At 47.2% G+C, this 16,293-nt stretch overlaps 1 protein-coding gene across 1 annotated transcript in view; it reads left to right on the top strand.

Moving 5' to 3' along the window:
- The first annotated feature begins 846 nt into the window (after window positions 1-846).
- TBC1D25 (TBC1 domain family member 25) overlaps window positions 847-16,293 on the top strand; it is a 450,273-nt gene continuing 434,826 nt past the window's right edge. Inside the window, exon 1 of the mRNA XM_069647546.1 lies at window positions 847-1,108. Within this exon, the coding sequence (XP_069503647.1) occupies window positions 1,061-1,108 (48 nt within the window). The 5' untranslated portion in view covers window positions 847-1,060. The remainder of the gene's footprint in view (window positions 1,109-16,293) is intronic.

Below are 16,293 nucleotides of genomic sequence, written 5' to 3'. Positions count from 1 at the left end.
ATCCAGTTTTGAATTTTTAATAAGGTGATTAGGCCAGAATAAGGTCGACCCTTGGTGTTTTTTTTGGCTGGGTTCAAATGAGTAGTAAAACCTTCTCGATTGGGAGCATCGCGTAGCCATGTTTCCTGAAGGCAAATTGCGAAGACCCCATCGAGCGATTCTGTAAAGTTATTAAACAGATGAGAGAATCCGCGAGTATTCCAGGAAAGTAGCTTTAGCTCCATCTGTGATGCTCATTGTTATTGGGTGTCGTTATTGGAGCGCTGGGTCTTCTGTCTGGATCCTCTATTACTTGGTTTGTAGTCCGTGTCATTTTGTGGTCTGTGGAAAAAAGTTAGTGACTTCCGTAAGGATGTTCGACAGATTTCCACTATAAGTGCCACAATTATTGTTGCATAGATTCCACGGGACACGTCATGTATTGCCAGTCCTGTGTTGCTAGCCAATCGCACGTTGCATACAGAGTACTTGAAGGCTGAGAAAACAAAACTGTAAGTCCCAGGATAAAACAGCTTTTGGCTGAAAACCTAAAGCCAGTGTTGTCTCAACAGGTAAAAGTAAAAAAAAAAATGACTACGGCCCTTTCTACACTGTTGCATGCAGTGAAAACATGACTGAAACGGGTCATATTAGGTCTCATTCAATTGTGGCAGTTGCGAAGCTTCACTTATACATGGGGTTTGTTTTATGTGAAAGGTGGAGTCTGAGTGTGACAATATGACAAATTACGGTTTCCACAGAGTCAGAAACGGGTTTTTGTGTGTAATCTGTGACCATTTATGTGCATCTTGTAGGGGAGTTTGTCCCTTTAAGAGAGCCGGTGGTGACCTCATGTGGTGACGTCACTCCCGGATGCTGAAGAAAAGAAAAAGAAAATATAACGGGGAATAAGGGCGAGAAAGAACGCCTGGGCACCGGTGTGAGCTGGCAGGTCTCTGTTGTCAGCTGGTATCTGCACACTAAGGAAATCGAGGGGGTAGAGAAAGCGCTGCTGACATCAACTGCTTTTCCGCGCTCATCCCTCCACGGAGGGATACAGCGGCGGAAGGATCCACCAGCCATGGCGGCGGAGGAGGAAGAGAGGGAGGTGGTGAGAGTCAAGGTGAAGGTTAGTAAGTCCGTGACAGTGTATATTCATCCGTGGACCGAGGGAGCTGATGGCACCGTCCATAGAGCATAGCGGCCAAGTCCCTCCTCCTCTGCCTTCAAAAAGTAGTTCGTTTCAATGTACTGTTCAATAAGGTATGGGTCGATGGCGACCCAGTTACGCTTCGAAAGAGTACATTCCATTAAAGGGGGTTTCGTGCATCCCCACGTTATTGGTTGCATACACTTTAGTGGAGTAGTCTCTTCACTGGCCTCATACACTTCCGTTCTTCTTTAGCAGGTGTTCTCGTATCATTGGGCTTATACACGTCAATGGGTTGCAATCGAAAACTGACCGCGTGTGCACTCGAAAGGAGTGTTCTTTTTTCATCCCTACTATCTCCCCCGCGCTGCTTATGGTGCGGGTATTAAGTAGGTTGATTAGTCCGCGTTCCTCCCCCCATGGTTGACTCGTCACTGCCCGTGAAGTGTAGAAAATCGCCAATTCTATACCTTTGCAGTAGTATAGCACACAACCCTTTGACGGTGGCACCAACTGTAATGATGGCAGGAGGAATGCACCCACCTAAGCTGAGTGCCTTGCATATGCCTTCCTTCATCTCGTGCACCGCCTTGTAGCATTCCTTTTCCCATGATCAACATCTTTCTTCTTTAGCTGCCTTAGCGAATGTGTGGTAGATGCAATTATTGGAATGAATCTATTATAAAACTATGCCAAACTCCGGAAGGAGTTCAACCAGTCCTTCAGATAAGATTTTGAAGTGGGAGTATTTTACTGCCTATTTTTTAAAGTAGGGAGTGAAATGACTATATATATATATATATATATATTTTTTTTTTTTTGCGAGTACAATCTAAATCCAATTCCCAATGGGAGTATTTTATAAGCCAGTAAAAATATTTTGACTGGACACAGAAATGTTTTGTAATAATAATTCCTTTGCACCTAGTTACTCATGCACATTAAAAGATACACATTTACTTCTTCTGAGCAGGCACTAATAACAGTTGTTTCTTCCTGTGGTACAACATGCACTACTGTTCTAAACATATCCATGACGCTGTATGGGTGAAGGCAGGAGTACAAGGTCCTCACATGTCCATTTCCGATTTTTTTCTTTTGCTAATTGTTTAGCAGTATTTGCCTATTTTTAGGCAGTGAAAGTAGCCGGTACACCTCCTGTTTCAGCCACTTTGCTCCCTCCCTGATAGCTCTTAACCCCTCCTTGGGCCTGTACCATACTTCCCAATAGTATTGCCTAAATAGTCCGCCTTGTGATCAGTACTTACTTGTTTCAATGGTTAGATACTTGTCCTTTAGTCTTTGCAAAACATTTTTGAGTTTCAAGCCATGCTCACTGCTTCATGTCATACTGATTGCTTCCATTTGTGTGTTGATCAATATATCATATGATAGTAGACCAGGAACTCAGGGAGGCCCTTCAGCAGATGGTAAACTGCATCAGCTGTCACCAATCCAAATAGTATTCTCCAGAACCAGAATACCTCAAATGGGGTGGTAAAATGATCTACCGGTCATCCTGTTCTCCAATAGGAAATCTGATGAACTGCCGATAGATCTAGTTCGGTGGGTAGCAATCTACTAGCCAAGCATACAAAGTTACTCACCGCTTCAGTTCTGCATATACATACAGCACACCCTATTTTACCCGCTCAGCCAATTATTACCATCTCTTGATAGTGGCTAGTTGCAAGTGGACATTTTGAAACTAGATAATCAAGGGTGGCAAACGAGTTGGCGCTCCTTATGCAGTTGACCATTTCTAAAATGATTAGTAATTTGGCAATGTCTCCTAGATTGACATACATTCTGATCTTGCCTTTGCGATTGCATGCCACCACTATGGGGGCAAGCCACTCTGCAGTTTCAATGGGTTCAATGATCCTCTCAGCTACTAGTTGCAATATTTCCTTTTAAGCTCCCACTCCCATGGCAAACAGGATGTTCCTGGCTTTATCACATTCAAGGTGGCTGTTTCTGAGCTGAATTTCATGAGCATATCCCTTCAGCCGCCCAATTTTTTTATTGTAAATATATTTTAATTATTGTGATCAACAGATGCGCAGCAAGTACATTACATTATCTTTTTTTCCAACATGAGACAAATGCACGATCGAGTTTTTAACTTTAACATGAAACCCAATTCTCCCGCCCTAAATTTGAGAAGAGCGTCCGTAAAAATTTTGACCACATACCTACATGAGGAGATACCTAATTGGGTGTACGCCTAGTACCTGTTGACTCGAATACTCCACAGAGAACTAACTGAGTTAAGCAATATGATGGAGTTCTTGATGTCTGGATATCAGTTGGCGTCACCCCCGAGGGCAGGGGTTCTCTGTATCGTTCTCTTGAGATCCATGTAGCTAAGATTTCAAGGGGCTGCATTGTTTGTTTCCCAAAACTCAAAGAAGAGCAGCCACTTTGTGTCAATATGCGAGTGGGCCTCCAGTAATGCCGCAGTGAAGCTTTCCATCTCGTAGATTTCCTTGGCTTTACACAGCCATTCTATCTTCGCTGGCAAGACACTACCCTTTGACCTTTTTAGAGTCACACATATACGCGCTGCCAGGAGCAAGTTCTTGGGCAGCTGGGGAAGAACCGTGTATTCTCCTTCCACCTGTTCGACCCCCAAACACCACCAGGAGTGGGGTGAGCTCTCTCAATTCCCTCTCTCGTGTATCCATCCCAGGATCTCCTTCCAAAAGATTTGCATGCTGGGACCATCTCACCACTGGTGCCAATATGTGCTAATCTGTCTGTATCCGCGCCAGCAGTAGGGCTGATACCTACATACATTTTTGCTTAGCACTGGGGAGTTGGGTGCCATTGCGTGAGTAGCCTGCAATTCTGCATCTTGTATTGGACCGCTATTGATGACCTCCAGACTGATCTGCATATTGCCGCCCATCCCTCCTGATTGTTTTCCCACCCCAGTTCCTGTTCCCATTTTAACTGAGTAGAGGAGGTTGGCAAGTGACCTTGTTCTTTGAGAGCCCAGTACATTTTAGCAATTGGCCCTTTGGTCCCTGATTGAGTATTCAAGATTTTCTTGAAGGTGTTTGGGGGCGTTGTAGCTATGCCTTCCACTGTGGATCTGTGAGGACTCCCTTCAGTTGCAGGTATGGAAGAGGCCTAATCTTCAAGCCTTGTTGTGCGTTTTCTAGTTCCTCCCTGGACAGGAAAGCGCCCTCCCTCCACATCTGGCCTGCTCTGACTAACCCTTGTTTGTATTGGGACTGGAAGTGGATTGGATCTGTGATGAGGACCCTGATTGGGGGGGCCCAAATACAACTAAGTGGGGAAGGCCAGGTCGTGACTCCTCTCATGCTCGCGCTTTTTTTCCAAATTGTCCATAACACCCCTAGAACATGAACACCCACTGGCACCTTTCTTGGTTTGCTCCCTGTTCCAACTCGCCCAATAGGTGTTTGGCAAGATGGTGCAGCCATCCTTTTGTCGCTGCAAAACGCAGTTTTGATGCAATGGTGCTCCAAAGAGCCAGCGCAGCCATTTTGCTGTTGACTGCAGAAGCGCAGCTTGTTTACGGATGGGAATTCTGCTGAGTGGGTCAATGTAGCCCACAGCTATTGGTATCACATTTAAGTGTAGACGTACCTTCAAGATCTCATTAGGGACAAACCTAACCACAGAAATCGGAGATCCAATAACAAAATTACCTCTTCCTTCCTAAATGCAAAACTAAGAAGGTCCAGTTAGGAGCCTTTTCTAGCATTGCCCCTCTTACTGGAACTCCATTCCGACAGCATTGAGAGCTCCTTCATCTCTGCCCCATTTAAGAGAGTGCTCAAGACCTTCCTGTTCTGGTAATTGGGTTTCCGTCCTGTCATTCAGCTCTTGACTCCCCGATCAGCCAGCACCTATTTTTTCATTTTTGTTTTGTCTTGTTTGCACCCTCAAGCCTTAGGGTTCATGGCTGTGCATTATAAATAAAGTAAAAGTAAAGTTTGACTCGGCTTACTACAGAGAGGGTTGTGGAGGATCAGAAGGAGGACACAGACGCGGCATCTGATCTACCACTATTCTAACTAGCTAAAGTCAGGAGAGTGACTCCCTTCCTCCTGGTGCTTGTGTTTTGTCACGCGTTTCTTCTCACTTCTTACTTCTTTCAGGAGACCATATGCAAATAGTCTCTCGTCATCCACTGTATCGTTTTGCAGTTCTTTTAGGGGACTGGTACTCCCCTGGCCCTTATTCTGCCTTGTCTGCTTAAGTCTAGCTAGGTTCCTTTTCTCTCTATTGGAGGGTTTCTGAATCTTGGTTACTCTTCTCTCTTTTATGGTAGCTCAAGTTACAATTAAAATTCCCCCACTCTCAGGGTGCAGTGTCATGTATGAGTTTGGGCTACCTGGCTTCACAGGTTTGTTCTCCCCAAATGTCTCTCTTCTATGCTCTTACCTATCTTTGCAATATGGGTGGACCTCCCTTAGCCTCCAATTTTTATTTATTTCCCACTCAATGGTTTTAGTATTTCTTCTTATCTCATTCAAACCGTTCTGTTTCACTGGATTATTTCCAATAGTTTTCCCATTAGTACTGGGACGAGTTTCGCTTAACTTATGAGTCCTGCTTGGCTTGCCGTTATTTCCATTCCTTGTTTTACCCTCTGAGGTCCAGGGCAACGTCAGCTGTACCGGCTGGCCCTTGGATTCTCTTTGACGATTTACGGCTTGCTTTCCACAGCGTCTTTCGTTGATGTGCCGTTCTTGTCTTTGGGACGTCAATGGGTTGGACTGGGAGCTGCTTACTCCCCTGGATAGTCTCTGTGCTGTTGTACAGGCTGACTGCCCACCACTCTGATTCCGTGGTCATGCCACCACCACTCCTTCTCCACCGCCTTGCTTGGCTTTCACCCACTCTCACGCTGCTAGTTGTTCAGCGTGTTCTGGTTCTCCAGAGGAGCAGGTCTGTCACACATCTGCGCCGCGTTCTCCCAGAGCCCCACCTCCTTTCCCTGCATCTCTCGGTTTATCGGTGCACTCTGCTCGTGGCATCTTGTCTCTCTCACTTGTTGGTCTCGCATCCCTTTTCAGCCTCTTTGTTGCAGTCCATTGGAGACATGTATTTGAGGGGATATCTTCCATTTCTTGTCGTTCATAATATAATTTCACGTTTTCTTCACGAGTTTGGTAACAGTTTAGTATGTTGTGTAAGTCCATATAAGCCATCACTCTGCGGCCCTCTGGGAATTCCTCGCGGTATTGGGAGTCCTTGTTCCCAAAGGGGGAGTCTCTTCCGGTGAGGTCCCACTTGCCTTGACCCCTAGGGAGGGTGTTGCAGAGCGGATTCACCTCTCTAGCCTCACAGAGGGTGGGGGGGACTCACCCATGGGGAGAAGGTTCGGATTCCCTCAATTTTGTCACAGGGTTCAAAGGCTAACAGCCCTCAGTTACCCCTCACAGTAAACAGCCTTGTTACCAAACTTATAATCCGGCCATAATAAAGTGGTGGGGTTCAAAGGCTGGAGCCCACAGTAACCCCATACATAAATAACTTATCACCTATAGGTCTGGTCTGAAGGTAAGTAATGTTCCAATATTAAATAAAAGCGGTAGAAAGTGCAAGTGCCAAACATAGTGATGTATTGACAAAGTGCAATGTGCGATAGAAACTTAATTCCACTAAGCAAACCGATTCTGTAATTTATAGCATAAGAAAAGTATAATATAAAACCCTTGTATCGCAGCCATACACATTTCAGACCTTTCGAAAAAGACAGACCAGGTTAAAGTCTAGTAGCTGCTTGTATGTTGGTCCAAAAGTACTTTAGTTCGGCTTTAAGAGCCTTGGAGGACTTTATTGGTTGAGGTAAGTAGAGGGTTAAGAACCTCTTTGCTGTTCCTCTTTCTTTCTTTGTCTTGTTTTATGCCTTTGTATTGGTATAATGTTGCTTGTGTTCAGCCTCCTTGCATCACCCCCCGCTCCATAGTGTAAGCCAGGTCTTTGGTGATTACAAAGATTGCAGCGGCCTACACAGTCTATCACAGGTTTGCAAGAGACAAGTCGGTAAGCGTACGTGGTGTTAATAGATAATTTTGATATCACAGAACGAAGCAAGGCAGGGCGGAGCTGAAGAGCTTGGCTTGTTTCCATCTTAATCCCAGGCTAACTCGTGGCAGGCAATGCCAGCTACACAAGCAGCCTGACAGTTGCTTTACTATCACCATTACCAGCTAAGCAGGGAGGTGTCTGCGGCAGGTAATTGAGCACTGGGTCCTTGGAGGCGACAGGCACCAACCTGCATGAACAGCCCGCTCACAGCTTCGTTCCTCTCCATAGCTGGTAGGCTGTTTATAAGAGGGATGCCACAGGAGGTTTGAGCAACAATGCTCTGCCCTTTGTCTCCACCAAGCATACAGCAAGAATAGCCCGCTCTTAGCCCTGTTCCACACCATGGTATCAAACGTGACGCATGACATTTGTGTCTCCAAGGCCAGAACAATGCGCTTAAACTGTCCTCTACTATTTTGTGCCAGCTGAATTTAAAGTGGAGCAGCACATACAAATGAGCAGTTTGGGTATCCATTGAGTCGCACACGAGTTTGGGTCATTCCCTTCGGTCTTCAGCCTTCCAAAAGAAGCAAGTACTACTGCAGTCCTCAAGCTCACTGTTGGTGAATTCAAGAGCAAAGACTAAACCTTCCACCCTATTCTCCATGGAGGGAACTTTCGTCGGTAGAAAACGGGTCGATTAATGCTTTATTTCGCCACAAAGTCCTCAACTTGAGCATCTTGTGTTTGCTTATTGATGGATGGATTACAGTTTAATAGTACACCATTCCTGTAATGCTTTGCCCATGCTCACACTTGTAGAGCATTTTTTTTCTATGGCAGTTCTTTCAAATGCTTCAGTGACATTTTGCCGCTTAGGAATTCTACTAGTACCCAATGTCAAGTCTGGAAAAGTGCAAGGAGTTGTCTATTAAGTATTGGGTCAACCACCAATCTCGTACTCTGCGATCACTAGATCTTTAATTCCCTGCATGAACAGTACTAGTCCCACCAATAGAATTGAAAACGGAGGTCTTGAGAAATATGTAATGGAGGAGATGGCCGTTTCGGCTTCAAATACGAGTCCCTACCTCCTTAGCCATTCCAAATTTAAAGAATGAACACCTGCAGCCATAATCCTCCAGGAGTGGCTACCGGAAACTAGAACAAAACACCTGCATGTCAACTCTAGCAACTAAGAATTTGATTATGTTAATTGGGAACAGCTTGCTCTCCTCTTGTGCACATTTTAGCTCAGGGAAGACCTTTCGATAGTGGTAGGTTATGAGGAGTATAAATCGCAAGTGCATTGTCCAGACGCTGGATATGTGCAGTTCTTAGTCTGATGGTGCTTATAATTCTATCCTTTTATCCAGGATGGAATTAATGAGATGAGCAGTGTACAGCATCTTAAGCTAGTAACATTAGGAGCATTTTGAGCATAAAGCCTGATAGACTTTGAGGCACTATGGAACCGCTAATGTGTGTATTGTCTTCCCTCTTTAGAAAAAGAATAGTGACCCCTCTAGTCCAGGAGATTGTACTTGACTTTATTCTACAGATCAATGTGTGGGAGAAGTATACTGCATGTATATCTCAGATAACCAAAGAAACCCACTGCATATTTATTCTTTGGTTCTGTATCTCTTGGGACCACTGATTCTCCCCTGACCAATATGAAAACTCTCTGGTCACTTCCCTTCCTCACAGATTCGTCTACCAAAAAAGTTATAAAATAAGAGGTGAAACCAGCCGAACATTTGTGGGATTCTCCAAGGTGGGGGCTTGGTGGTCTCAGCCACTGAATTGCAGACTCCAATGGGCTTCCTGTACCTCTACGTCGCTTCTGTGCCTGCCTTTCAAATTAGTCTTTATTAAAGATTTTGTTCACAACACATGAACAACTTCGCAAGCCAGGTATCCACTTCACATTGAGAAAGTTAATAAAATAATCCATATTCCTTATACCTTCCCTTGCAAGTCAACATTGGCCAACTCCCTCTCCTCCTCCCCCCTTCTTTAATCCACCACAAGACTTTGTCCCAGAAGACCTGCACCCTAGTGGGCCCCCACCACATATGCCAGTAGTCGGCCCTCGCCCCACATTCCCGCCAACAACTCGGGCTGACACCTTGATACATATTAGACAGTCTTGCTGGGTCGTATTGCCACCTATGTAGAAGCTTAATGGCCTGTAGTTTGTATTGACAGGAGATTGAAGTCTGCAAGGCCCCCTTACAAAGTCTCCCCCGCTCCCCCACCGCAGGGCAGGTTCTATTTCTTTCCCATAATATTTTTGTGGACCCACCCTCGGAGTCCACGAGGACTCCATACATCGCCGAATTCAGGCCCTTCATTTCTGTCCTGGTGTCTAGAATTCTTTTCGAAGGGAGCGAGGTCACGCCGTATCTGATCACTCCAACCGCTGTTGGTCATTGCACCCTTCAATTGTAGGTAGAGGAAGACTGAGAGTGTGCCTAAGGCTTCTTCCAACTCGGTTATGTCTATAAACCTATCCCCCTTCCACAATTGACCAACCCTCTGGAGCCCCGCTTCAAACCATTTCTGGAATCTTTCTGGGTTCGGGATTACATCCCTGACCCCTAGCACCCACAGGTGGCTCAAGGGGGACAGCCATGCTGTGACCCCCCCTTCATTTCCGCCCCCTTTCTCCAAATGTCCCAGATAGTCCCCACCAGGGGCTGTTTGCAGGTTGTCTAATGCAATCCATTGAAGGTTCTCCTGAGCACTGAGGTGGGGTATTAAAGTTGAGTTGGGTGGCCTTGTAGTAGCGTTTAACATCTGGAAAGCACACCCCTCCCTTTTCTTTGGGAAGTACCAAAACATCCCACAATATCCAGGACTTCTTCCCCTGCCAAAGAAATTTCAATAGGGTGCTCTTCGCCTCCTAAAAGAAAGATTCTGGGATACGGATGGGGAGTATCTGAAATTGGTACAGGGGTCTAGGTAGGATGGTCTTCTTTAATGCATTGAGTCGACCCAACCAAGATAATGTAAGATTACCCCGCCTCATCAAATCCTCCTTAAGCCTGTCCACCAGAGGGGGAAAGTTTGCCCCATATAGTTCTCCCATTTCCCTCTTGAGATTTATTCCCAGGTATCTTAATGCCCCCAGGCTAACCTGCATCACCAGAGGTGTAAACCTCCCCATTTCTCTGTCCCTGTCTAGGGGGAAGAGGACTGATTTAGACCTGTTGATCTTGAAGCCCGCCAGGGAGCCATACTGCTTGATATGTGAAACCACCCCTGGTATAGACGTCAAGGGGTTCACAACGTGCAAAAGCATATCGTCTGCATATAATGCATCTTTGTATTCCACCCCTCCTACTCGGAATCCTTCTACTTTATCGTCTCCTCTAATGCTCTGCGCAAAGGTGAGAGTGTGAACAGTGAGGGTGAGAGTGTGCAGACCTGCCTTTCCCCCCTACCCAGATCAAACCAACAGGAGGATCCCCCATTCACCGCTACACATGCCTTGGGGGAAAGAGTACACCGTCCTGATCTCCTGGAGAAATCCCTCTCCTATCCCGTATTTGACAAGCACTGCTTTGAGTAAGTCCCACTCTATCAAAAGCCTTCTCAGCATTGACTGAGAGAAGTGTGGGGTCCCCATTTACCCCCCCCGGACCTCATGCATCAGTTGTAGTGTCTTCCTCATGGTGTTTGCCCTTGGCGGCCCCTGATGGAAACCCACTAGGTCTGGGTGGATTAGACGTGGCATGTAACCTTTGAGTCTAGCCGCCAGCACCCGGGTTATTATTTTGGCATCTATATTAAGAAGAGAGATAGGACGGTATGCGCTGCATTTCATGGGATCTCTCCCCTCTTTGGGTATCACTGTGATGAGTGCCTTTGAGGAGGACTCTGGGGCCTTACCCGTGTTCAGTATGTCATTGAAGAGCTCCATCATAAATGGTAACAGTACGTTGAGGAAGGATTTGTAAAACCCTGCGGTGCTCGGGTCTTCCCCCAGAGCTTTCCCCATCGGCAGACTCCTTACCGCCATCATGATTTTGTCCGCCGTTATAGGGGCGGTTCCGTTTTTCCACGAATACTATCGCTTGGAGGAATACGGCACGCTTCTTCACTTCGTGGTGACTGCATTACTTTGAGAAATCGAGAATGTCTTCTTGGTCGACACCGACAACCCCGAAGAGCGGGTTCAAAAAGTGTGATTGTGGGTCGCAAATGTCATTGACTGATCCTCATCGTATGTTTGTGGTGCCTCGGAGTAGACCATAACGCCTCGGACTGCTCCAAGTGCCAGTCTATGACAGGAAAGGCCTTGAAGGAACGAAAGGGGAAATTGACAGTAGGTCGAAACCCCAAATCGCCTACCCCAACCAAGAAACCTTCAACCAACGAGTCGAGGGGCGACTCTTCTCGGAGGAAGAAGGTAAAGAGGTCAAGATCTAGTAGTGGCTCTCGCCACTCTTCCTCGCCGTCGGAGGTCCAAGAAGAGGCACCATAGGTCGCCTTCTTCTACTTCGTCGGGCGCCTACCCTGAGAGGGTATCTTGCCCCACTAATGAATCCACTCCAGCTAAGTGGGAGGCTTTCAGAGCAGAGATGCTAAAGATATTTGAAAAACAAAAGCCTCCAAGCCATGCTCCTACCGTGCCTTCGAAAGAAGCCGGGATGGAAAGGGCTTAACCTAAATCGGTGACGAAGGCCTGATCCTCATCGCGAGCCGTCGAGGCCTCCATCCGATGACGTGTCATCGGAGAATCCGTTGAGCCGAAGGCACAAGCAGAAGAAGGTCTTCGACACCATCAACGCCAGCCAAACCCTTGACGCCGAAGGCATGAATGCCAGCTGCGGCAGCAACGCTGTGCGCCCTAGCAAAGCCTATGGCGCCAGTACAGCTCCTCCAGCGTTGAATCCATTGTTTATTAAACCCTTGATACCTGAAAAAACCTGCCTTTACCAAGAAAGGACTAAGTCCCTTAACGCTATATATGAGGAGAATGAGGCACTATGGCAAATGTACCACCTGCCTGCTCCCTCCCTTTTCCTCTATCACACCCCTTCCTGCTGCCTGGCCCTCTCTCAAAGCTCTGTACTTTATCACCATGACCATCTCCACACTCAACTATCCTTCACCCTTCCCTTACCCCCACATGGTCCACTGCCCTGCCGCCCCAACTCGACACCACAACCTCAACTACCCCCAAATCATAGACACTTCCAACATCATTGACTTTGCCTTATGGAATGCAAGATCGCTATGCAACAAGACTGCTGCTGTTTTGGATCTATTTCTACGCCTAAACCTTCATTTCCTCTACATTACTGAAACATGGATTCCCCCCTCCCCCCCAATACTACAGTCCCTGCATCTCTCACTTCCTCCTCCTCTTCTTTCGCCCATGTTCCCCGCTCCACCGGACGTGGCGGCGGCATTGGTCTTCTTTATCACCCTAAGTACCATCAACTCTGTTCTACACCCCTTACAGTCTTTCCCTCCTTCGAATACATGTACAAAATCTTTACCTCGCCACACGCCATATCATTCCTCGTTATTTACCGTCCACCTGGCCCGCTTGGATCCTTCTATGACGACATTGACCACCTCCTTGGCCACATCTCACCTAGTCCCACACCACTGATCATGCTTGGTGACTTTAACCTCCACTCGCCTTACCTCCCCCTTCCTCCCAATACTCTACTCCTACCTTCTCACACCTCTCCCTACTCCCCCGCCCCCCCCCCCAACTCACTCTTCTGGTTCCACTCTCAACCTAATCTTGGTTTCTTCTTTCACGGCTTCCTCTGTATCTGGCCTCCATAGCTACTTGTCCAAGCACTCCTTACTCTGTCTCACTTACCCCCCCTCCTCTTCTCCCTCCCATCACCCTCCACCTCCTACCGATGCGACTTACGTAACTTTAATTCTTCTCTTTTCTACGACACCTGTACCAACTGCCCCTCCCCCTCTCACTCACTTTTCCTCTCTCTCCGCAGACAAGGCCACATCCACTATCTCCTCATCCCTCGCCACCAGTCTTGACCAACTCCACCCTCTCACCTCCTTCCGCCCTTCCCGCAAACTCGCCCAACTCTGGCTCTCTCCACATCTCTCCTATGCGCTGCCGCCTCGAAGGACGCTGGCATAAACGCCGCTCTCCAGGTCATCGGGCTACTTACTTCTCCTACCACTCTTTATATGACAACTGCATTAAATCTGCCTAACAAACTTACTTTTCTGACCTCCACACTCCATGTTCTCACCCCCGCTGTATCTTCCAAGCCATGACTCGTCTTCTCTCTCCTCAGACTCCTTATCCTTCTGTTGCCGCACATCTCTCAGCTACTGACCTTGCTAACTTCTTCTCCTCCAAGGTACACACTCTACGTCAAGTAATACTACAATCCCCCCTCATACACTTCCCCTTCTCCATCACTCACAAGCCCCTCCACCCCCATCTCTAACTTCACTCATGTCTCTGAAATCATCCTTCTTCTGTCCAAAACTCACCCAACCGCTGCTCCCTGCGACCCCCTTCCCACCTCTCACTCCAAAAGTCTGCCCGCTCCTAGTACCTTACCCCTTTTTTTTTTTTTTCACATCTGTGTCGCTACCTCTACCTTTCCCTCTGCCTTCAAGCACGCAATCATCATTCCCATTCTGAAAAAGCCCTCGGCAAACCCTCTCTTGGTTTAAAACTTCCACCCCATCTCCCTCTTACCCTTCCTATCCAAACTTCTTGAACGCCATGTTTATTCACAATGCTCAGCTTAAGTCTCCAACCTCTCTCTCCTCCCACCTACTCAATCAGGATTTCGCCCCTGCCACACTGCTCAAACTGCCCTCACCTCCGTCCTTAACTTGCTTCTTACAGCCCGCTGCTCTAAACACTCTTCTGTCCTTATTCTCCTCAACCTCTCAGCTGCTTTTGATACAGTAGATCATTCTTTACTTCTCGTCTCTCTCTCCTCCTTTGGCTTCAGTGGCTCTGTCCTTGACTGGTTCACCTCCTACCTATCCAACCGCACCTTTGCTGTTGCCTGGAGCGGCTGCATCTCCCCCTCCTACTCTTGCGTATGGCGTCCCCCCAAGGCTCCGTACTTGGCCCTTTTCTCTTCTCTCTGTACACCTCCTTTCTTGCTCCAATCATCTCTTCCTTTGGTGTATCTCACCACTTCTACGCTGACGACACTCAACTTTTTCTCTTTCTCATCTTTTACCCCCGACATCCCTCGTAAACTCTCATCCTGCCTCACTGCCATCAAATTCTGGATGTCCCCCCACTTTCTTACCCTTTCCTGCCAACACCCTCCCTCCTCCCATTATCTTTCCTCCCTCTCACCTCCCATCTGCCCGCAATCTTGGTCTCCCCCTGGACACTAACCTCTCCTTTACTCGCCACATCTCCCTTACCTCCCAAGCCTGTCTCTTCCACCTATACAACATATGCAAAATTCGTCCCTTTGTCACCTTCCACTCCACTAAGCGTCTAATTATCTTTTTTAATCTTCTCTCGACTTTTCTACTGCTCTGTTCTCCTCTTCGGCCTCCCTTCCTCACATCTAGCCCCTCTTAAATCCATCCACCATTCTGCCATCCGTTCTGTCTTCTCTCCCTCCAGGACTCTATCTCTTCATCCCTTACCTCCACTAGGTTGGCTCTCCTTTCACTCTCAACTCAAATACAACTTCCTCTGTCTTGTCTTCAAATCTCGGACTTGAACCCCAGCCCCCTCACCCCCGTATCTCGCCTCCCTCCTCTCCTTCTACTCTCCTTTCGTCCTCTCCACTCTGCTGATCACTTTCTACTTACCATCCCGCCTGCGCCTTGTGCTCAATCCCGTTTCTGTTCTTTCCAACTTCTTGCACAACTTCACTGGAACCTTCTCCCTCTCGCTCTCCGCTCCATCACCTCTTACTCCTCCTTCTGCACTTCTCTAAAATCCCACCTACTCCACTTACCTGCTTGACGGGTATCTCCTGATTTTGACCACTCTCCAGCCTGGCACAAGTTTTATATCTTTGAATGTTTCACAGTATATTGTTCTGTATAGTGTTCTCTGCTTCTTGATTCATGTAAAGAAATCATTTTGCTTTAATGTATTGCTTGTTCTATGTAAAGCGCTTTGGGTATAAGCGCTATATAAAATTCAATAAATACAAATATATGAGGAGAATGAGCCCTCAGAAAATGAGGAAATATTTGGCCTCCAATTTGGCACGCAAAATGTACCAAAGTTTTATCTCGGAGAAGTCAAGGTTGAGAGACCTTTGACAACTTGCAGATGGCCAGTGGGGTAGACGCCTCACCTGAGCTGGAGTTTGGGAGGCCAGAGGCTAGAGAGAATGCTGATGCGTCATACAGACAGCTCCTGTCCAAGGTAGTGGACTACATGGGGTGGAATAGGCCTCCGTTGCCTTTCGAACAGGATGATCTGACGGGCATCCTGGATAAGGGTCCTCAGTCAGATCCTATATTACGTGTTCACATTGCTCTGCAAAAAAGGGTGGCGATGAATTGGGAAACATCAGAAACCAATCCAGCTGTGAATAAAAACTTGAACAAGAAGTACCGCCCGTCAAAACGCCCCACTCCAGAGAGTCTGGTGTTACAGGCAGCTACTGCAACCTAAGCAAGCGGCTTACCCTACCATCCCTCCAGATAGGGACGACAAAAGAGTAGATGGATGAGCAAGGAAGGTATTTTCTGCAGGGAGTATTGCGCTCAAATACGCCAACTGCACATGTGCCGTTGCAAAATTTACATTCACTCTATGGGACGACTGCATTTCCATGGTGGCAGCGCACATTCCCGAAGGGGATGAAAGAGACTGGTTCTTAGCCATAGTTGGACGGCAAAGAAGCCATGTGAGAGTCTCTTCAGTCGGGTTTGGATTCTGCTGACAGCATCAGCAGAGCATGGCAACTAGCACTGTTATGTGCAGATTTGCGTAGTTCAGGAAGTCGGGTTTTGCACCAGATGTGCAATCCAGGCTCCTCAACATGGCGTTTGACGGGTTTTATCTTTTTGGCAACAAGGCTGACGAGAACCTTGAGAAGTTGCAGACCTCAAAGGCGGCAGCCAAATGTTTAGGTGCTGCTATTAGGCAACCTCAGCCTTTTTGACCTAGTGGACAGCCTTGCAGAGGTATATTTTTTGCTACT

The sequence above is a fragment of the Ambystoma mexicanum genome, chromosome 2q (genome assembly GCF_040938575.1).
Source record: "Ambystoma mexicanum isolate Mex_15411 chromosome 2q, UKY_AmexF1_1, whole genome shotgun sequence".
Taxonomy (NCBI): domain Eukaryota; kingdom Metazoa; phylum Chordata; class Amphibia; order Caudata; family Ambystomatidae; genus Ambystoma; species Ambystoma mexicanum.
Note: the sequence above shows the minus strand (reverse complement) of the source record. Positions and strands in the feature narration are given on the sequence as shown.